This window comes from Dermochelys coriacea, chromosome 3, assembly GCF_009764565.3.
Source record: "Dermochelys coriacea isolate rDerCor1 chromosome 3, rDerCor1.pri.v4, whole genome shotgun sequence".
NCBI classification, from domain to species: Eukaryota; Metazoa; Chordata; order Testudines; family Dermochelyidae; genus Dermochelys; species Dermochelys coriacea.
The window spans coordinates 202,236,202-202,259,716 of record NC_050070.1 but is presented as its reverse complement, the minus strand read 5'-3'; the positions used below and the strand labels follow the sequence as shown (position 1 = coordinate 202,259,716).

Below are 23,515 nucleotides of genomic sequence, written 5' to 3'. Positions count from 1 at the left end.
CAACATCAGATGCTTCAAAGAGAATGAACAGAACAGGCAATCATCAAGTGATCCATGCCCTGTCATCCAATCCCAGCATCTGGCAGTCAGAGATTTAGGGTCACCTAGAGCATGGGGTTGCTGACCATCTTGGCTAGTAGCCATAGATGTTATCCTCCATGAATTTATCTTACTCTTTTTTGAACAAAGCTGTACCTTTGGCCTTCACAACATCCCCTGGCAATGAGTTCCACAGGCTGTTTGTGTATTGTGTGAAGAAGCACTTCCTTTTATTTGTTTTAAACCTGCTGTCTGTTACTTTCATTGGGTGACCTCTGGTTCTTGTGTTAAGTGCAGTGGTAAATAACACTTCATTATTCACTTTCTCCACACCATCCCTGATTTTATAGACCTCTATAATATGCCCCCTTAGTCATCTCTTTTCCAAGCTGATTAAACCCAGTCTTTTTTAAGCTGTCCTCTAATGGAAGCCGTTCCATATCCTTAATAATTTGTGTTGCCTTCTCTGTACCTTTATCATTTCTAATATATCTTTTTTGAGATGGGGTGACCAGAACTGCACACAGTATTCAAAGGGTGGGATTTGTACCATGGATTTGTATAGAAGCATTATGATATTTACTGTCTTATTCTCTATCCCTTTCCTAATGATTCCTAGCATTCTGTTAGCTTTTTTGACTGCTGCTGCTCATAAATGGAGAACTATCCACAATGAAACCAAGATCTGTTTCTTGAGAGATAACAGATAATTTAGACCGTGTCATTTTATATAATGTGCCTTACTTTGCATTCATTAACATTGAATTTCATCGGCCATTTTGTTGCCCAGTTACCCAGTTTTGTGAGATCCCTTTGTAACTCTTTGCTTTGTACTTAACTATCTAGCGTAATTTTGTATCATCTGCAAACTTTGTGCTGTATATCCCTTTTTCCAGATCATTTATGAATATGTTGACCAGCACTGGTCCCTTGGGGGATCCCTCCATTTACCTCTCTACATTCTGAAAACTGACCATTTATCCCTACTCTTTATTTCTTGTGTATTATCCAGTTACTGGTCCATGAGGAGACCTTCCCTCTTATCCCATGACTGCTTACTTTGCTTTAGAGCCTTTTGTGAGGGACCTTGTCAAAGGCTTTCTGAAAGTCCGAGTACATTAAGTCCACTGGATCACCCTTGCCCACATGTTTGTTGATCCCCTCAAAGAATTATAGTGAGTTGCTGAAGCATGATTTCTTTTTACAAAATCCACGTTAACTTTTCCCCAACATACCATCTTCATCTATGTGTCTGATAATTACATTCTTTACTATAGTTTCAATCAATTTGCCTGGTACTGAAGTTACCATTACCGATGGGTAATTGCCAGGATGGCCTCTGGAGCCTTTTTAAAAATCGGTGTTGCATTAGCTATCTTCCAGTCATCTGGTACAGAAGCTGATTTAAATGATAGGTTACATACCACAGGTAGTAGTTCTGCAATTCACATTTGAGTTCCTTCAGAACTCTTGGGTGAATACCATCTGGTCCTGGAGACTTATTACTGTTTCATTTATCAGTTTGTTCCAAAACCTTCTCTACTGATCCCTCAGTCTGGGACAGTTCTTCAGATTTGTCCCCTAAGAAGAATGGTTTAAGTGTGGGAATCTCCCTAGCATCCATCAGTGAATACTGATGCAAGAATTAATTTAGCTTCTCAGCAAAGACCTTGTCTTCCTTAGTGCTCCTTTAGCATCTTGATCGTCCAGTGGCCCCACTGATTGTTTGGCAGACTTCTTGCTTCTGATGTGCTTAAAGAAAAATTTCTGTTTGTTTTTGTGTCTTTAGCTATTTGCTCATCAAACTCTTATTTGGCCTTCCTAATTACACTTTTACACATGACCTGCCAGAGTTTATGCTCCTTTATATTTTCCTCAGATGGATATGATTTCCGGTTTTTAAAAGATGCCTTTTTGTCTCTTAACTGCCTCTTTACTCTTTTCTTATAGCCATGGTGGGTTTTTTGTTGTTGTTGTTGTTGGATTTTTTTGTCCTCTTACTGTTTTTTTTTATTTGGGGTATACATTTAGTTTCAGCCTCTATTATGGTGTTTTTAAAAAGTTTTCATGCAGCTTGCAGCATGCAGCTTGCTCTTGTGACTGTTCCTTTTAATTAACTAGCTTCTTTATTTTTGTGTAGGTCTCCTTTTTTGAAGTTAAATACATACTGTTGTGGTGGATTTCTTTGGTATTTTACCCCTTACAAGGATGTTGAATTTAATTACATTATGGTGGCTATTCCTGAGAGGTTCAGCTGTATTCGCCAGATCCTGTGCTTCATTTAGAACTTTATCAAGAATTGCTTCTCTTCTTGTGGGTTCCAGGACTAGCTGCTCCAAGAAGTAGGCGTTAATGGTGTCTAGAAATTTTATCTCTGCATCCCGTCCTGAGGTGACCTGTACCCAGTCAATATGGGGATAGTTGAAATCCCCCTTTATTGTTTGGTTTTCTGTTTTTGTAGCCTCTCTAATCTCCCGGAGCATTTCACAGTCACCATCACCATCCTGGTCAGATGGTCTGTAGTACATTTTTACCGTTATACTCTTATTATTGAAGCATGGAATTTCTATCCATAGAGATTCTATGGTGACATTTCAGTCATTTAAGATTTTTACTATATTTAACTTTGTACTTTCTTTCAGATATGGTGCCACTCCTCCGCCAGCACGACCTACTCTGTCATTCCTAGATATTCTGTACCCTGGTATTACCAGGTCCCACTGATTATCATTGTTCCATCAAGTTTCTGTGATGCTTATTATATCAATATCCTCATTTAATACCAGGCACTCAAGTTCATCCATCTTAGTTCTTAGACTTCTAGCATTTGTATACAAGCATTATAAAATATGTCAATATTTAATTGTCTGCCTTCGTGTAATGTAATTGAATGGGACTCTTTTTCGTTTGATTGTCTCTTCAGTGCCTACCTGTACTTTATCAACTACTGTCCTCTCATCTTTACTAGGATGTACAGTATGCCCTTTAATAAATCTTCCCCTAGGGATATCTCTATGTGAACTGTGTGCTTCTCTGCACCTGTCAGCTTTGCTCCAACCCTTAGTTTAAAAACTCCTTTACAGTCTTTTTAATTTTACATGCCAGCAGTCTGGTTCTGTTTTGGTTTAGCTGGAGCCCATCCTTCCTGCGTAGGCTCTCCTTTCCTAAAAAGTTCCTTCTTCCTAATAAAGCAAAATCCCTGCTCCAGAATACCATCGTCTCATCCATGCCTTCAGACTCTGCCGTTCTGCCTGTCTAACTGGCTCTGCACGTAAAACTGGAAGCATTTCAGAGAATGTTATAATGGAGGTTCTGGACTTTAGTCTCTTACCTTGCAGCCTAAATTTGCCTCCAGGACCTCTTTCCTACCTTTCCTTATGTCATTGGTACCTACATGTACCACGACTTCCAGTTCCTCACATAAGACCTCCAGTTTCTGCACATAAGTCTATCTAGATTTCTCAAGAACCATCTAGATGTCTCACAACCGTCACACCCTGCAGGCAATTCACCATGCGGTTCTCTCAGTCATCACAAACCCAACTATTAATATTTTTTAATAATTGAATCCCCCATCACTATTCCCTGTCCTCTTCCTCGCAGGGATATCCTCAGTGTGAGAGGATACCATGACTTCAGTTGTAAGGAGAGTCCCAACTATAGGATTCTTTCCCTCTGTTCCAGCTTGATGTTTTCCTTCACTGAGACTTTTATCCTCCACAGCAGCCCAGAGGCTGTCAGAGGGGGAAGAACTGCTCTACTGTGTCCTGAAAAGTCTTGTTTGTACCTCTCTATCTTTCTTAGATCCTCCAGTTCAACCCCTCTGGTCTCGAGAACCTGTACTTGTACTCTGAGGGCTCTGAGTAGCTTTCATCAAATGCACACACATGCCTCTTGCCCACAAGGCAGGTAATTATACATGCTGCATTCATTGCAGTAAACTGGATAGCCCCCACTCTGTTGCTGGACTTCTGCCTGTATTATTTATACTCTTGGGTAAAGATTGAGTAAACCTTGTACACACTGTGTTCTGACTGAAAAGTCTACATTTCTTCTCCGTCTGTTTTTCTCCTCACCCAGCAGCTAGTTGACATCATCTCTGTTTCTTTCTTCTTTCCGTCACACTCCCTTGACCACTGCTCTTGCTTTTATATGCTTTTGCTGTTTGTGTCTGAGGTGTGAAAACGTGTCATTAACTTGTCTATCCTGAGGTCTGCTTTGGTTCAGAGCATGAGCCATAATATTCCTCATCTTCAACATATTTGAATAGGCTTATTATTCTGTCTCCTTTCCCAACACAATTTACCGTTGTACCCAATATTTAAAGAAGCTCAGCATCCCATGAGAGATAGCTTTTCTATTTCCTTCCAATTAACATGTGGTGCTTCAGAATATTCCTTTGAACCAGGGTAAGCATTCAGTAGATACATACAAGCCATGCATGCAAATGAATGTAATACCTATCAGAAGATGTCCGTGTTAGATTAATGTCTACTAGCATGTTGATATTCCTCCTCTCCTGACATCTCCCTATTTTCCAAGATAAATGGTCATTTTCACCCACTGAAATGTATCATCCTGCTATAATAAACCCCATTTATAGAGGACAAATAGCTCTTAGTTTGTCATTCCAAGGGTTATTTGAGTTTTGAAGAACGGTAGCATGAATAATAATGGCATTTACTTAACGGGGGAAAAGTTTATCTGAGAGCTAAATGGGAGCTGCCATTATATCAGTCTTTCACAGATCACAAGTGATTCAATTCACTAGAGAGATTTCATCATGTCTTACCTTTTCTGAAGGAATGCAAGTGTTGGTTTTAATTTAACCCAGTAAGGATCCGATTTGCTTGGCAAATTTTTATATTTATAATATTCTGAAAAATTTTACCTGTGAAAGAAGCCTACGCTTTCAGATTGTGCTAGCAAAGGGGTGAATGTCACCCAGTTTGACTTCAAAAAATTTTTTCCACCAGCTGTCATTGTCTAAAGACTGTAAACTCTTCAGGGCAAGGGCCATGCATTGTTCTGAGTTTGGAAAGCGCCTAGCACAGAGGTTCTCAAACTTTAGCAACCCGAGGACCCCCATTTTGATTTAAAATTTTTCGGGGATCCCCAAACCCTCCCTGCTCCATGGACCCCAGTTTGAGAAACACTGATCTAGCACATTGGTTGGCACTGCTGCAGTCTAAATCATCAGAAGCCAAGAGATAAACAAAATATCCTGAAACGGGTTCTTGTTAGAGATTGTGTTACCAGTGCCAAACCTCAGTTACTATAGTTAACTGCAAAGTTAATTAAATATCTCTTCACTATTTAGAAATGGTGTGCATTTGTTTTTACAACACTGCTCCTAGAGATTAATATTGCTATAAGAGCATGAGACTGCAAATCCTGCAAATTAAATATATCTGGATTATAACTTTCAATTAAAATAATATGTTTTTATTATTTTCTTAAAAGATCTCTTGGGACATGGGGGGGAAGGGAGTGGAGTAAAAGTATATTCTTCTGTTATATGTGGTGGTGTCGTTTCCAATGATTCTGCTTGAATTCTTTGTAGGGGAAGAAATCAGTTGAAATCCTTTTCTTCCCACGTTGGGGCTGATCCAAAATCCATTAAAATCACTGACTTCAGTGGATTTTGGATCAGGCTCTATGGCTGTGATTAAGCAAAGCACTGAGAAGCACATGATTAACTTTAAGGGGGCCAGATGGGTGGGAAACTTTAAGACGCCCTTACAATCTGTCCTCTTCACTGCACCCATACAGAGATCAGGCTCATTGGAAAATCAAGATCAAGTCTTTCACTGTTCCCGGAGGTGATTACTTTGGATATTTGCAGTGAGGAATGAACCATGCCAGAAATGTAGCTGATGCTTAAAATGTTCATGTCTCTCAAAATGCAAGTTATTTGGCAAATCAGATGTTTACTGTCTAACATATATTTACTTGCAGGATCCAAAATTGCCGTGAACTGTTGGATGCTGGGAACCTAGGAGGTCGGCTGGAGAATCGAATGATAACTGTTGTCTATGGTCCAGATCTGGTCAACATATCGTACTTGAACTTAGTGGCATTTCAAGAGGAAATAGCAAAGGTACATTCAATGTTACCATTATTTATATTTATGAATATTATTATTAGTATTATTATTGTTTTATATTCAAATACGGATAAAATAGAAAAAAGGAGGGGATTGTTAAGATGCACTCATGGATGAAATCAGCTTGCTGTTAGAGAAATATACGGTACTGCATCACAGCAGCAAAGTGTATTCATGGGAAATTGTAAGCCATTGGTGTCTTTATCCTCAGAACATTGCTGATTATTCTCTTTGATGCACTCATGGATGAAATCAGCTTGCTGTTAGAGAAATATACTGTACTGCATCACAGCAGCAAAGTGTATTCATGGGAAATTGTAAGCCATTGGTGTCTTTATCCTCAGAACATTGCCGGTTATTCTCTTTGCACAGCCAGAATGAGTGTTTTGTAAACAACTGTATATCCAGAAAATTGCCTCCACATCAAAGAATGCATTGTGAATTTCCAATAATAAGTCAATATTTATCAACACCCATCACATGTTATTTCCTATTCTGTGGAAATTCTGGGATATCTGTGATACCACAGTGTGGAAACTTGACTTTTTAATGTTGTCCTAGGTCAAAGTAATGAACTGAGGTTTGAAAGTCTATTTATCTGCACCTGCCTATTTATAAACTGTTATGCCAGCAACGACACATGGCTTATACACCTAACCTTTCTTGTAGTGTGCAAAGATTAGTACTCCACAAATTTTCAGCATGTCTTTTCTCCACTCTTAGTGATTACCATATGTAAACCCTTTTTTGTACAGTTTTACAGTACAGGCAAGTTGCATAAAATTAACGTGTATTCAGCAAAATACAACAGATTTTTTAATGCATGCTTTAGTTCCCTGTCTTCAAATACCTCCTAAATGCCTACAATCATTTCATTAAAATCATAATGTTTTGATCATGAAGTCCGCTAGATTGGCCAAAGATGGTAATCTTTATAGACTCCAGCTCTTTGTCTAGGGAAGGGAATATTTTCATTACTCACCAGTACCCTTTGGCCTCTCAGCCAACTCTCTTCTGAGGGTGGGCAACCCTGGCCCCAGAGACCCACCACCTGAGCAGAGCATCCACCCATGTGGGGAGGGACGTGAGCAGCAACCCATTTGTCCCTGTCTGGGTGTGGCTTACCTCTTCCCCATGCAGCTGCGATTGCAAACTGCCTCTGGCTGGTTGGTTGGTCCTGGAGGATATTAAAAATGCAGAACTGTTACCTCACGGTACTTTGTACAGCTAGGCTGCTAAGAAAACCAACACAGTTTTATTCTGCATGGGAGAAAGCACTTGAAATAAACATGAATAAATGGAAAAAGAATTTGAAGGAAGATGTAAAGGCATAATAAAGCCAAACTGCGCAAATCTGCTCACTCTTTGGAAGAAAGAGGAAATGAACTAACATGGGATGAGTTGCATGCCTTTCTTTTCTGTTTTCCAGTCTAGCCATCCTGAGTCAAAGTCATGATAAGTTTGCTATCTGAAGGACAAATTAGAAAAATCCAGAAATACAGTTATGTGTCCATCTCCTAGTTATTGATGGAAAGTGAAAATAGAGTAAATAAAATTAGGTTCTATGGAGGTTAAGCTACAGTAAATCCAGAGTTTCAGAGTAGCAGCCCTGTTAGTCTGTATCCGCAAAAAGAAAAGGAGGACTTGTGGCACCTTAGAGACTAACAAATTTATTTGAGCATAAGCTTTTGTGAGCTACTGCTCACTTCATCGGATGCATGAAGTGAGCTGTAGCTCACGAAAGCTTATGCTCAAATAAATTTGTTAGTCTCTAAGGTGCCACAAGTCCTCCTTTTCTTTTAGTAAATCCAGAATTAATCTCTTTGATTTTAGTAACTAAGATCTGAATCAGGCTCTTAATTTATCCTTAATGTAATCTGACATATACGTAAACCAGCTGAGATCATTTGTTACTGATCTGTCAGGCAGTATGTCCTGAGGGTAGGATTTTTAAAAGCATTCAGCACTGACATAGCTCTGCTCTCATTAAAGTCATGCTAAAACTCCCACTTATTTCAGTGTGAAAATCCCACCCTGCTTGTATATACCGCACTGTACTAAATAAACCCTCTAATTTTCACAGGCCCAGTTCCTGCAATGAACTCCATGAGTGTAGAGATATCCCTGCACCCACATAAAGCCTCACTAGAGCTTCTAATGTGGACCTCATTGCAGGATCAGGGCCTTATAAATTTAGGAGGAGATTTTCAAAATCCCAGATGGCAATTAGGCACCTAACTCCCATTGACTTTCCAATGGAAGTAGGTGCCTAATTGCCATATGTGCCTTTGGAAACATCCTCCCAGTCACTGGCATGCACACTTTGTTATTTACCTTTCACGTGTTCTGTTTGGGCTCGGCAGAATTCAATTTTTATTTTTTTACTGTTTTCTACAGATAAAGTCTGTTTATTTCTAAGCACTTACTTTAGATTTGCAACGATGTAAAGTTTTAAGGTTGTGCAAAATGGATTTTAAGCCTTTTATTTTTATTGATTTAAATGTTTAGTTGTGGAACGGGTGGAATCAGGCAATAGGGTGGGTCAGACAGCAATAATTTAATGACAGTAGATGATGAGATTCAAAAAGTTAAAGCATAGTAAAACACAAATTGACAAATATACATCAAATATCCTTCAATCAAACTCTGATAAGATCTCAAGATGCATTTGTCTTATTTCGCCTATCTGTAAATTTTAGTTATTATTGATGGAAACATTTTTTGTGGGTTTGTGCATACAGTGAAATTGACGTTGATTGACATTTGCCAATAAAATCTAATCTTTTAAAGCTTGAGTATGTTATTTTTCAAGCTAAAAACACTCACTCTGAAAAATTTAACCTAAAATTATTTGAAAAAGATCTTAATAAAGCAGTTTAAATAATCAAATTGTATTTTTTTCTTACAGGAGTTGGTTTATATTTCTGTAGGATCTGAGTTTATTATTATTCAACTTTTGAAATTAATATATTTTCAAACCTTTTAGTGGTCATTGTGTTCAAAAGATTCAGTTCCTCACCTCTGCTTTCTGAGTTGTGATAGAATTAATGCGGATATGAGCCTAAAGCTAAGCATTTAGTACTGATCTTGCTTTACGTAAATTAAATAAAGAACTAGAAAATTAAAATGAAGTCATAATACACTGCTTTGCTTACATTTCTCTAGGTAAAATAAATAATTGTTAATGCTCTCTAGGTGTGAGTTGAAGGTAAAAGACATGCTGGTTAATACAGAGAGTGCCTGTTTGTACCTCATTTGTTGGGAATCCAAGAAATGGATTAGTAGATACATTCTAATGGTGGTGGGGATGAAGATGAATGGCAGTAACACAACTCTTCTGTTTATTTAAATGGGAGTTGTATGTGTGTATCAAGGAGCAGAATTTGCAAGGGATTCCAGACACATTGGGTCAACATCTGGGCTTGAAACTTGATTCTGGCATATACTGGTGTAACTCAGAAGTAGCTTTGCTGTAACCAGTATAACTAAGAGGAGAATGAGCCTCTCTATGTTTGTTTATTTTTCTCCTTTCCCTATATGATCAAGGGCAATGTTTCCCCAGCCCCATTTTGTCCGATCCTTTCCATTCGAACTACTCTTGAAAACCCTTGGAGCTTCTGACTTCCACTCCATTAACTGTCTTCAAAGCATTTTTTTCTTTCTCCAGTAACCTAATCTCTGCCCCTTCAGACACTTGCTGTTTCCCATCATTGTCTTTCTGATGGTTTCAGTCTTCATTTCTTGCATTCACTTCATCTTTATGCTCCTCTTCCAGAATCTGTTTTCAAAGCTATCAAAAATGTCTTCTCTTCACATAGGAACTTATGCAGGTCTCATCCACTAGTGTGATTGATATGATACATGAGTTTTAAGTATCATCAGTCTGGTCTGAAAGAGACTCCCTTACCTTTTTTAAAGACAACTCTGACCATTGCATTTGTCTTTCATCTATTCTATATCCGCTTGACTGTTATACATTATCAGACTTCCTAGACAGACAAAGCTCTCAACTATCTTATTTCCCAGTGACAGAACCTATTTTATTTTGTCTAGTTCTATATATTTTATGGTCCTCATTACATTCTTTTCCATTTACTTAGAAAATGTTGTTGAAGAGAAAGATTTATATACAGATTTTATACAGATAAGGAGCTCAGAAAGTAGGGTCCTCAATATAAAAATTGGGGAAATGAACAGTACTGATAGAAAGGGAACTGAGACACGGCTAGATCACGTGCTGGGTATGTGGCAGTTCAAGGAACAACTGGATCTAGATGGGAAGGGGGTTGAGGGTTAGGGAGACAGAGTAAGAAAGAGCAATCAACATAAATGGTAAAAGAGCAGGCATGTTGGTATAGGTCCTTTTAATATCTGAAATGGCATATGTTACCCTAACTCTATGCTGCTGACTTGCTTGTTGGCATGCCCACTTTTTAACAACTCTATTATGCCCTTCACGTCTCTCACAAGGATTGTATATTCTATATCTGTGTGCAGTTTTGTTTCCCTTGCTAGTTTTGTTACTCCCCATGTGACTTGAGCTACCATCTCTTGTAGTAGATTTACTAATTTGCTAACAACTCCAAAATCTTCCTCTCCAACCTAAACCTCTCCCACTCTGTCTCCTCCCAGATGTGCCACTGTAGTGACAAATTCATTATGTTCAAAATTGAACTTCTCATGTATCACATCAAATTCCCCTTTCTTTCCCTCTCTTTTCTGTCTCTCAACTGTCTCCATGTTACAAGCTTGGAGTTACCCCAGTTCCCCTGTCCTCCTCCTACCTCCCTATCATCCCCAGATACAAATTCTGTTCCTAATCCTGCCAATTCTACCTCTACAGTATCTTATAAATCCCTCCTTTTCTTCCCTCCCCTACTGCTAGAACCTTGCTCATCTTTTTCCTTGATTAATGCAACCTCCTCTGTGACCCTCATCTACCTTCAACTCACCTTCCACCACTCCTCCAGCTTCAACCTGTCCAAACTGCTGCTACATTTAGCTTCCTTATCTGCCCCCTTGATCATATCACTCATCTTCTCAAATCGCTTGCTGAATTCAATTTTTCATCAAGCTCACAAGTTCCTCATCTTCAGAGCTATTTCCAACCACACCTCACACATGATCTCTTTTCTTGTCTCAAATACCATAGTGATGGGCACCACTTAAGAACCTATAGAGATAGATGGATCTCACATCTCCCTCTATTTTCTCACTCCTAACTATGAACCTGCATATCCTCCTCCTACTTTTAGGTTTGCAACTTCTTCCATACTGTCTTTTCTAATTGGAACGGTCTCCTACTTCATATGCCTTCCCTCTGCTCCATCAAATTCCTTCTTAAAATCCATTTCCCTCCTGGAAGCTCCAGAGATGATTTCTCCACTGATGGTGCTCCTCATTTTCTTGTGCTTGAGCTGTTATCCTTTATATCATATCTGCCTTGTTTGGTGGGTGCTTTGGTTGAAATCCTGGCTCCACTGCGTTAATGCTACAACTCTCATTGACTGACTGGGACAAGGACTTCACTCTACCCTCTTCTACCCTAGGCCCTTTTTAATTGCCAGGGAGGTTTAAAAGGGGCCTGAATGTAAAGAAAATCAGGGCCATAATATAATACTGCTCCAGTATGTGAGTAAATACCATACCAAAATGAGGAAGGGCAGATGTCTCAGCAGCCTCACTCTTGTTTTTGTTTCAGACCAAGATGCGTTTAAAACAAACCATTATTCAGCCCTCACTCTATAGAGAGAGCTCCATCAACATATTATTCACTGATATCTCTGTGATCTTGATCTCTCTTAGGGCAGGTCTACATTACAAACACTGAACTAGTGCAGCTGCCCTGCTGTAGCGCTTTAATGAAGGCCATGTCTACACTACACGGTTTTGTCAACAAGATTCAGCTTTTGTCCACAAACCCGTGGAGGTGTACACATTGCAATGCTCCTCCTGCTAATTTAACTCTCCTGCTACACTGACCCAGTAAAACCACCTGGACAAGAATCCATAGAGCTTTTTGCGATGAAGTTAGAGCGACGCAGTGTCAGCGTAGACCCTGCATTGCTTATGTCACCTTAATTGGCCTCTAGGAGGTGTCTCACAATGTCCATCATGACCGTTCTGGCTGCCAGTTCACAGGTACCCAGGCATGCTCCCCTCCTCCTTTAAAGCCCGGGAAATTTTTGAAATTCCTCTTCCTGTTTGCTCGGCATGGACGGCCCACATAGCATCTTCCTAGCTGTCCATGGCGACTCCACGCAGCAAACGCTCTCCATCCTGGAGTACACTGGAGTTGTTAGATCCGCTGGGTCTGTGGGGAGAGGAGTCTGTGCAGTCGCAGCTCCGTTCCAGCCATAGGAAGTTTGATATCTACAGGCAGATTGCTCATGGCATGGAGCTGAAGGGGTATGAGCGGGACATGCAGCAGTGCCGTGCTAAGATCAAGAAGCTGAGGCAGGCATACCAGAAGGCAAGGGAGGCCAATCATTGTGGTGTGTCACCAAAGACATGCTGCCTCTAAAAGGAGCTGCACGCCATCCTTGGCAGCAACCCCACCTCCACCACCAAGAGCCCCTTGGATACTCCAGGGGGGCTGGCGGCAGTGGCCAGCAGAGTCAACCCCAAGGACGAAGTGATGGACAAGGAAGTGGAGTTGGAGGAGGATGGGGGACAGGCGACCAGGTCATCTGGTGACTTGGCAAGCCAGGACCTGTTTTCAGCTCCAGAGGTGTCTAGCCAGTCCCAGCATTCCAGCTCTGGTGTGCCTGATACAGTAGATGGGAGCTCCAATAAGTACTCATTATGATTTGATACTGCAGGGAGAAATGAGGTACAGCTAAGGGTTTCTTCCAGGGTGGAAGACAGATAGAAATAACTACAGTAGCACTGTATGCATCTGCCTCTCATTTCCCTATGTAGCTAGACAGAGGGGACCCTGCAGAAAAGTTTGTTGATGCACACTGGGATGTCCTGGGAATCCTCCATACTAACCTCTACGAAACTTTAGTGGAGGTACTCTGCAATCCTCTGCCAAAGGTTCCTTGGGAGGGCTGCCTTGTCCCTTCCCCGCGTGGTAGGAAACTTTGCTGCACCTATCAGCAATTACATCTGCAGCACCAAAACAGCACACAGGCAAGCAGCATACGGACCAAGTCTGCAGCCACATGCATGCAGGAGTTGCACCCTTGCATCCTCGGTGACCCTCAGGAGCGAGATACCAGCTTGTATCACCCCCACCTGTGGAAAACAGTGCCTGTATTCAGAATAGCTTGTAATGATCACCCTCTGAGACCTGCTCATACTTTGTCCCATCTTACCTCCTCCACCTTATGCCCAGCGCACCATGGTTAGGGTTCTTGCTGTGCTGTGTGATTGCCAAGAGAATGTGAGAAAGTGGCGTATGTTACTTGTATGAATCGGGACTGTGATTGCACTCACAATAGTGCCTCTGTCTATCATTTCTTTAGCTTCTGCAGATATGGCCATGAAAGTCTTCTCCTGCACACCAGCTAAGCGGCTCCGTCTGATAAGGAGACGAACCAGGAGGAGTAAGGAAAACATGTTCAGGGAGGTGCTAAAATTGTCTGATGCTACTGATAGTAAGCAGAGAGCTTGGAGAGAGGATATCAATGAAAAACTAAGACTGGATAGCCAGGAGAGGAAATGGGCAGGAGCAGATGATACAGCTGCTCAAGAACCAAATGGAAATGCTGAGGTCACTGATTGCACTGCAGGTGGAACATATCCATGCTCACCTCCTCCTGCAGCCCATTCAGAATTGCCTTCCATGCCCTTCCTCAAACTCCCCACACACATTTCTCATATGTTCCTGCGCCGCCACAGTACCCCATGCACTGCACCCCTAGGGATATATTTCACAATGACAGCTGGACATATGCCCATCTGTGAGAGCACTGTAAAAAATGCTCTTCGTTGTCATGTCCCTTGTAGGTAATAGAAATGTTTGTATAGTTGTTGAATAAAAATGTACTTATGGAAAGAAAATGAATCGTTATTGGTCTCCTACACATGATGGTTGCTGCTGAAATTCATACACAGTGGCAATCAGAGCATTTACAGAGTAAACTTCATGCACACATAGTAATCATTACAAGGGTCCTACTACAGTGCAAGAATGCAATGCCTGACTCAGTGCATTATAGAAAGACATATTGTTATTGTCAAAATGCTCCTTCAAACCCGCCCTGATTCAAATAGCCCCTTTTGCCCCCCACCCCCGCTGTTCTAACAGCCCTGCTATCTGGCTGCTCAAAAGCAACTGCCAGCCAATCCACCTCAAGGTTCTTCCCTTGAGGAAACTTTTCTCCCTTACTTTCATAAATGTTATGCAGTGAACAGCAGGCTGCTATGACCATGGGAATATTTTCCTGATTGAGGTCTAACCTGCTAAAAAGGCAGCGCCAATAACCTTTAATCTTCCAAAGAACATTCAACAGTCATTCTGCACCTGCTGAGCATGTTGTTGAAGTGCTCCTTGCTGCTGTCAAGGTTTCCGGTGTAAGGCTTCATGAGCCACGGGAGCAAGGGGTAGACTGGGTCTCCCGAGATCACAGTTGGCAATTCCACATTCCCAAGCACAATCTTCTGGTCTGGAAAGAAAGTCTCTGCTTGCAGTTTTCTATATGGGCCAGTGTTCCTGAAGATGCATGCATCATGTACCTTCCCTGACCACCCCACGTTGATGTCAGTGAAATGACCCCGGTAATCCACCAGCTCTTGCAATACCATAAAAAAGTAGCCCTTTCTCTTGATGTACTCTATAGCAAGGTGGTCTGGGGCCAAAATGGGGTATGTGTGCCATCTATCGCCCCACTGCAGATAGGGAATCCATTACTGCAAAGCTATCCACTATTTCTCGCACATTGCCCAGAGTCACAGTCCTTCGTAACGGAGTCAATTAATGGTCCTGCACACTTGCCTCACTGCAACCCCCATGGTGAACTTCCCAACTCCAAACTGATGCGTAACTGATCGGTAACAGTCTGGAGTTCCCAACTTCCACACAGCAATCACCATTTACTTCTCCACGGTGAGGCAGCTTTCATTTTGGTGTCCTTGTGCCAGAGGGCAGAGGCAAGCTCCACACACAGTTCCAGGAAGATGGCTTTGCACATCCAAAAGTTCTGCAGCCGCTGCTCATCATCCCATACCTGCATCACAATGCGATCCCACCACTCAGTGCTTGTTTCCTGAGCCTGGTATCAATAGTCCGCCATGTGCAGCTGCTCCATGAATGCCAATAGAAATCTTGAATAGTTTCTTTCCATGCCACACAGCAGAGCAGACATCATGGTGTCATCAGATTCGCAGCCCATGAAATACTGCAAGATCAGCCAAGTTGTGTTCATAATGCTCATCACAAGACTGGAGAGCAGTGCAGGATCTATGCTTTCAGGCAGAGATGGTGGGCGCACAGTTTACATGGGCTGTTGAAAAGCAGTGCAAACAATAGTAAGAAGCCTATGGAATGATGCGACGAAGGAAACTGCATCATGGGACGTTGAGCCCACCCCCATGATGCCCTGCAGTCACTTCCCAGAGCACCCAGCAGCAGATGGTGGTGAATTGCACAGTGGGATAGCTACCCACGGTGCACTGCTCTATCAATGTAAGAGCCCCAACTCTGGACATGCTCTGCTGTCACAAGGAGTGTTGTGTGGACGTGCACGAGCAGTTTAATTACAGCAGTGGAGGATCATCAACGTAACTTAAATCAACTTAACTTTGTAGTGTAGACATAACCGAAGACGCTCTAAGATGAAGGGAGAGCTCTTCTCTTGGTTTAGTTACTCCACCTCAGTGAGAGGCGGTAGCTGTGTTGGTGGGAGAAGGTCTCCCACCAACATAGCGCTGTTTATATGGGGGTTATGGTCGATATAGCATATGTGGTTCTTGGATGCGGATTCTTCACACTCCAGAGAGATGTAGTTATACAGAAGTAAGTGTGTGGTGTAGATCTGGCTTAGGCTGTTCCTTGGAGAATCCTGCCCTTGATAGGTAACCGTGGTTCGTCTTGGAGTTGCAGATTCAATAACATTTCTGAAAATGCTCTATATGTGGCTTTGGTCTACACAGCTCCTTGTGTTTCATAGTCTGCACTGCTATTCATCTACTGATTGTTCAGTCCCATTTAAGATGACTTAGGGAAAGGTCATAGAGGGCTGATCCAAAGTCCAGTACAGTCAGTGTTAAAACTCCACTAGATTTGATTGGGCTTTGGATCAGGCCTTTAGCTAACAGTTTGTCATTTCCTCCATAAATGAGGGACAGTCCCTCATTTGTCTACATGGGGACACTCAGGAAGGTTAATCTGTATTAAATAAAGGTGTGTAAGTGCATTAAATGAAGAAATCAAATTAAGGCCACTTTAATTCAGAATAAAAGTGTCTACATGGGGGTTTAATGCTGTTTATCTAATCCATGTTAAAATTAATTTCTATTAACCTTCCTTAATGTCCCCTAGTAGATAAGCCTTAAGTGATTTATCTACAGCATGTGCCCAGATACCATATGTTCTGTGATATGTTTTTCAGTATACTTCCTTATTCTTCCAAATTTCTTTTTCTGTTAAAATAAGCAGTAAAATAAATAATAAATAATCAGTACAGAGTCATGCTTTAAAAAAAATAAAATGAAAAGTTTCATACCAGAGGATGCTGAAACATGTGACTTCAACAACTTCAGATGGTAATTTTGAGCCAAAAACAAACATGCAAAAAACGTTGTCTTCACGCTTATTCAGTTCTGATTTGAATTAAATGTTTTCAAAAATGTGTAGCACTTAGGTACTATCTTTTGCCATGAAAAATAGCTCTCATCTCTCATACTGAGATAAATGCCTCTAGCTATATATTCCGATTTATGTAATAGATGAAAGAAATGTGTTCATTGAGTAAGAGCTCTCAAAATATACTATACATTGTTTGCTCCTTACTGACTAGAGTACATAACAGCTACCTGATTTGTTAGTAAAGTTAATAGGAATGATATAAATATGAATGATGGTAACAGAACAAAGCCAAAAGGAGAGCAGGAACATATGGCTCTTTTATTATGATGGAAGCAGTTTGCTTGAAATTAAAATTTGTTGCAAGGCTCCATTTTTCTGCTTTTAAAAAATACCATAGCTCAGAGGCTTCCAACTTGGGAGAGGAGTTTGTTGGCACTAGCAAAACCTTACTTCAAAATCGCCAGATTTATCATTTCCTTTTGCATTATGTATGGGGTAAGTGTTCATAGTTACAACCCCATGGTAAGCAACCATGATTCTGAGTCTGTTGTAATCTTCCCACAGTAAAATACCAGCTGTTTTCTTTCTATATATAATAGCTATTCATCCCATAGATGAAGTCTCAGCATGGCTTGCCTTGTGGAATCTATGCTGCTAGTAATGTGGACTATCACGATGTGTTATATGTAATACCTTGGTTTTCAGTCTTTACCTTTTTTTTTACTGAAAATTTCCCAGGCTTTACAAAAGGCATTATTTGGGTGTTTTTTAACCAATTTCTACCTGAATTTTGGAAGTGCCAGAACTCCCTGGACCTGGCTCCCTGCTCCAGAAAGGGAGATGACGGCTCGATAACCTGTGCCAGGTTAATGAGCTGCCATCTCTCCTTCTGGAGTAGGGAGCCAAGTTAGAAGTACTGGAATGATTTGAGCACTGGTGTACATGTTATCAATCCCATGCACGTACACAGTAGCAGCTTGACAGATAGCTTGGATAGTTAGCAGCATTCAAAGTAAATAAAAGTTAGTGAACTACTTTTCATGCTAAAATGGTTCAAAAATGAAAACCCGTGTCTAACTACATTTGAGAGCATAAGTGTTGGTTTTTTTAAGTTAAAAAAAAAAACACAAGAGAAGAGAGTAATATTTACCCAGAAATTGCAAAGTGGATTTTTTTGCACTGATTTTCACCTGTTTTTAATTTTTTGTATTAAACACTGGTACATTTCCAGGAATTTTTAAACTAAAAACACATGAAAATAAAGGGCCTTAATTATATGATGCATCATAATTCCAGATCTCAGTATTGACTGTATACAATACTGCTAACCAAAGAGAGTGGATGTCCATTCGGTAGCTAAAACAAGAGGACACTGCTTGTTTCGTAGTCGAAACAGAAGTCAATAGAAAGACCCCCATTGGTTTCAGTTAGCTTTGGATCTTTGCTCAGTGCCATCATTTCATGACAGGAAGGATGATGTGATGTTTGACAACTTTCCTGATCTTGGCTTTACTGGCTGGAGTGTTTGGGGATTTAAATGTATACCCTTGAAAGTGAGGGGAAGTGATCAAGTATTATTTCTCACTCATTGCTTCACACAGATATTTGACAGGGTCAGTTATTGCTCAATCTGAGGGTAGGCGTTAGATTACTTGGCTCGAGTGTTGCTTCTCTTGCAAGTGTCATAGAGAGGTTAGGGAGGGAAAATATCTTGACAAGGATAACTGCATATAAAAATGCTTGCAATAAAATTCAGTAACAGCCTGTCCACGCTCAGTTCTTGGGATGCATTTGAAGTGATATAGTTCTGTCTGACCAAAACAGAGCCCACCAGGTTTTCTTAAAAGAAAGTGTATCTTAAGCTGCTAAAATAACATTTTATGCTGCTGTTAAACTTTGCAGCAGTTAGTGTCACAAAGAACGTTTTTAAATGTTGTTGTTATTCATGCTTAAACAAAGCAAAGTTTACAAAATGTGGCTATTCTGAGACTGGAAAATTGAGACGTCAGGATGAAATAAAATGCTATCTTTAATATGCTTCTGGTGAAAACATAGTCACAGGAAAGTAATGATGCTAGAGGCCCTGTTCTTCTGTTGTTCTCACATCCCTTGTGTCTTAAGGTTAGACCTTACAAGGTTATGGTCAAGAAAAACAATGCAACACAATCTGTCCTGGGAGATGGAGGTCCAAAATCTCTCAGCAATGAGTATGTAAATCCAGAACAAGTTTGTGACCAGCAGGGCTAGAAGTCTCTCTCTGAGATCTAGCCCAGGTGTCTGCTGTCACTGTTGGGTATGCCAGAAAACTCAGTCATGGGGAGAAAGTTGTTGGCTCAGCTGCAGAGGACTACTCTGCCTTGCGACTGTACAAGATCTGAGCTCTTGAGGCTCCCTCATGCTGAACTTGGAGTGACCTGAGAACCAGAATCAACTTTGGGGCTGTTTGACTAGAGACTCATGTACAAAGGTATGGTATCAGAATACTTTGCCATTATTAATCTTGACACATTCAGAATGGCAAGAGAGGAATATTATTTCGCTGTTGAAAGTTGGATAGACTCAAGAAGGCAGCTTGGAGAAGAGGAGGTAACAGTAGTCTGGGTGAAAGGGAAAATTATGGTATGAATGAATGTTTTAGAAGCAGAGACAAAAGGGGTAGATTCTGGAAATGTTATAAAAACAACAAGATTGGGCAAGATCCTGGTTGCGGGAAGAAAAGGAAAGGGGGTATCAAATATAACCCTCCAACTGCCAACTTGAATGACGGGGGATTAGCAGAGCTGTCAATAGTGTTGGAGAAAGGAAGAAAATATTCCATGTGCGGTGATGGATTCAATGCAACCAGCAGCACGCATCACCAGAGCATGCGAAATTTTAATTAACCACATGATTGTGACTTCGATGGAACTATTAATCTGACTGAATCCACAGTATCCACATGCCTGTGTCTATGCAAAACAAAATCCTGTCTGTCAACATCAGTTAATTGCAGTAAAAGTATTCTTACTGAAAACTGATTAACTGAACATTCATTCCCCTCTCCTCTCCCCCAGGATATTCAAATAATCAAGCCACTTCGGTATTTCTCTGATGCTGTGGTTTCTTTTGCATATTTCTCAGGTCAATGCATAGTAGCCCATACAAAATCTATACTTACATATACGTTTTGACCATATACCTTAAGTGGGAAGTGCAGTATTGTTGCCTAACTATATTACTTTCCTGTAGATCATTAGTTTGTAGTGATGTATCCACCAAGATGGTGGCCATCACATAGTCATAGGTATTTTTTTGTGGGCCTGATTCACAGTCCATTGAAGTCAGCGAAAAGACTGCCATTGACTGCAGTGGGATTTGCATCAGGCCCTATCTGACAATATTTGAAATCTCTTTTGAAACACACAGGTGTCAAATAATACCCTTTTTAAAGATAATATCTATAGCAAAGTTTTGATTTATGCATAATGAAAAAGACAGTACATTAGTCTAGAACTTAAGCTGTGCTGGGAAACGCATGGTTCAGGCTTTTATGAAACATTTTCTGTTAATAATACTCATGTTGAAACTATTTGCCGTCATGAAAATAAAAGTCTAAACAAGCACCTTTGAGAGGCTGCATCTGGGCTACATCAACTGTAATTTATATCTCCCTAGGAATGGACGGACAAAGTTTTCAGTTTGGCAACAAACCTGCTGGCACACAACATGTCAAGGGATGCATTTCTGGAAAAAGCGTAAGTAGCAGTAATATTTATTGCCAAGGGTGTTACTCCTTGTTCTGAGTCATTTTCCTTTTTCTTTTGTCAGCCTTCTTACCATCTATTGTTTATACTTTGTTGGCTTGTCAGTTCTGTAAACATGGATTTTCCTGTCTCGCTGAGTTCAAAAAACTGATATCTAAAAAAAAAAATATCAGGGAAATATGATTCCTTTCACAAACTATTACCTAGGAGATGTGGCTGGAATATACTTTTGAATGCCATTGCATTCTTCCTGCTATACACACAGAGAGTGACGTCAGGTCTTGGCACTGCTGCTCAGGGTTAAAAACAATGAACATTGTTGGTTCATTTCAGACTGACCCACTTCTCTGTTTTTTTTCTGTGCTATCTATTATTAGTCAAAGAATGAGAAGTACAAGATTTCCATTTTCCTCCGGCTGATCCCTCGGGTCTCGGTACTCAGCACAGAGAAACTGTGAATCTGTTCATCTAGATTCATTGGCACACAATACATTGATTCTGAGTGTTGTAGGACAAAGTATAGAGGGTGTTTATGAGAAGTTCATAAAAATAGCAGGCATTTTGCAAATTAAAGAAAAATAGTTAAATAAATTCAAGATTACCAGGTGTCACGTGGATGATGAATGCACAGACGGAGATAGTTTTGTTTAAGTGACAAAGTGAGAACGTCATACTTTGAATGCAGTTCTCTTTATAACAGGATAAAGCAAGCGACACTCTGTTTTCCAGAGCTTGCCCCAGAGCATCGCTTGATTCATTTACCTAAATGGTTGCTATTTGTGGGGCTTAGAACATGACACTTGATTCTTCTTTGAGAGATGGTCCCTATTGTATTCCATTGTGGGTTTCATTGTGGGCACATCATGCACCCAGAGTTGAAGAATTTGAAAGTGGTGTCCGTTGGTCTGTGCATGTGCCCTGACTCACCTCATGCTTCCGTCTGAGGTGATAAAGGGCGGGACGGACTGACTGCGTCTTCAGTTCCTTCTCACTGCCTCATGGTCTGGGTTGGAACCTCCAGGGTCCTCATCTCTGGCGCAGCTCTAATACTTTTAATTGTACATGTGTCTATCGGTTTTAGTCATAGCTTTAATAGTTCTACTTATTTTCCTAGTTTTAGTAGTTTACCAGTTTAGAATAGAGTAGAATTTGGGGGGCCTTCCCCCGTGCTCCATTCAGGTACCGAACTATGCCCAGAACTCCGGTTTTCAAACTCTGCATCTCCTCCTGCAGTCCTTCCCAGTCAGCGACAACCACCAACACTGCCTCTACTGCCTGGGAGAATCTCACATCGCAGCTGGGTGCAATATGTGTCAAACTTTTCCCAGGTCTACCTGAGAAGTTTGAGCCGTAAGGCCTTGTCTACACTACAGAGTTAAGACAACTTAAGTTACATTGACAGTCATATATTGCTTTAATTATGTTGGTTGTGCATGCCACACAACGCTCCTTGTGTCAGCAGAGCACATCCACAATTGGTGCTCTTGCATTGACAGATAAAGCATTGCCTCATGGGTAGCTGTCCAACAGGGCAACTCACCACCTTCTTCCCCTGGGAGGTACGGGAATAGATCATAGTTGACCATGGGGGCAGGCCCACTATCCCATTATGCAGTTCTTTTGATCCTATCATTCCATGGGCTTCTGACTTCATTTCGTACCACTTTTGAACAGCCCCTGTAAACTGTGTGCCTGCCATCTCTGCCTGAAAGCATGGATCCTGCACTGTTCTCCAGTCTTGTGATCAGCATTATGAATACAATTCAGCTGATCTTGCAGTATTTCATGAGCTGCGAGTCTAATAACGACACCGTGGCATCTGCCCTGCTGAGTGCCCTGGAAAGAAACAATTCAAGATTTCTTTTGGCATTCACGAAGGTCGGTGAACTCGGAGCTATGTTGGCAGACCCGCCATTTACAGTATTCCACAGGGATAAGGTCTCTTTATGCTTATACCTGAAATTTTTACCAAAGGTGGTCTCCCCATTTCATATTAACCAGTCCATTCACCTACCTGTTTTCTTCCCGAAACCGCACACATCCACAGAAGAACATAGACTCAATTCCCTCAACGTCCAACAGACTTTTTCCGTTTTCCTCCCTTTGGCATCCAAACCTTCATAATGTCCAGGATGTATTAATAAAATGACTGAACAGGTTTCCTGTGATCAGGTCACATGAGGAAAAATAGGGTTAGACTGTGATGTACAAAACAGGCACCTAGGATTTAAATGTCTGTTGTCTTTGTTATACTGTAATTGTGCAGTACAATTTTGCCTTTATTACTGGAGTACATAGCAAAGGCTTAACCAGGGCTGATATAGAGACCTGGGATTGGTTTCAAGTCCTGGATCTATCATTCTCAGAGCCAGCAGTAAGCTATTGAAGTAGCATGTTTAGCTTTTGAGGGTGGTAATATCTCTCAGCAGCAGCCCTTCTAGCCAGTAATGGAGCAGGAATAACATCCAGACCTTCGAGGAGGGAAGAATTGTGGCTATAGAGCAAGGTAAAATGGTCTGTACTTGGGTGTTCCATAAAACATACCGAGAAGTCCTGGGGGAAGGAATCCCGATCAGGATTGGTCAGAATTGTTATAACACCAGGGTTGTTCATTCTTGTGATACCATCACAACAGTTGAAGCTTTACATAAAGAACACAGCTGAGAATCTCAGCTTTCATTTAACTAAAATGTAAGTTTCTAGCTATCTTGGTTTCACAGAAAAGCTCGTAAAAGTGAACTCAGGACCCCTAAAGCTGCAAAAGCAGAAGGCAATGAAAAAGAACCCCAAATGTATGCATATTTTTAAAATGCTTGTGATTTTTAAGCCAGTCACATGATCTTGTAACGTTTGAGTTTGGCAGTACTGTGTAGC

General features: G+C 41.0%; 1 protein-coding gene across 4 annotated transcripts in view; it reads left to right on the top strand.

Moving 5' to 3' along the window:
* PLCB1 (phospholipase C beta 1) overlaps window positions 1-23,515 on the top strand; it is a 657,432-nt gene that overhangs the window by 414,476 nt on the left and 219,441 nt on the right. For all 4 annotated transcript variants that reach the window (XM_038396759.2, XM_038396758.2, XM_043512118.1 and 1 more), the window contains 2 exons: window positions 5,998-6,139; window positions 20,553-20,632. In XM_038396759.2, coding sequence (XP_038252687.1) covers window positions 5,998-6,139; window positions 20,553-20,632 — 222 coding nt within the window. The remainder of the gene's footprint in view (window positions 1-5,997; window positions 6,140-20,552; window positions 20,633-23,515) is intronic.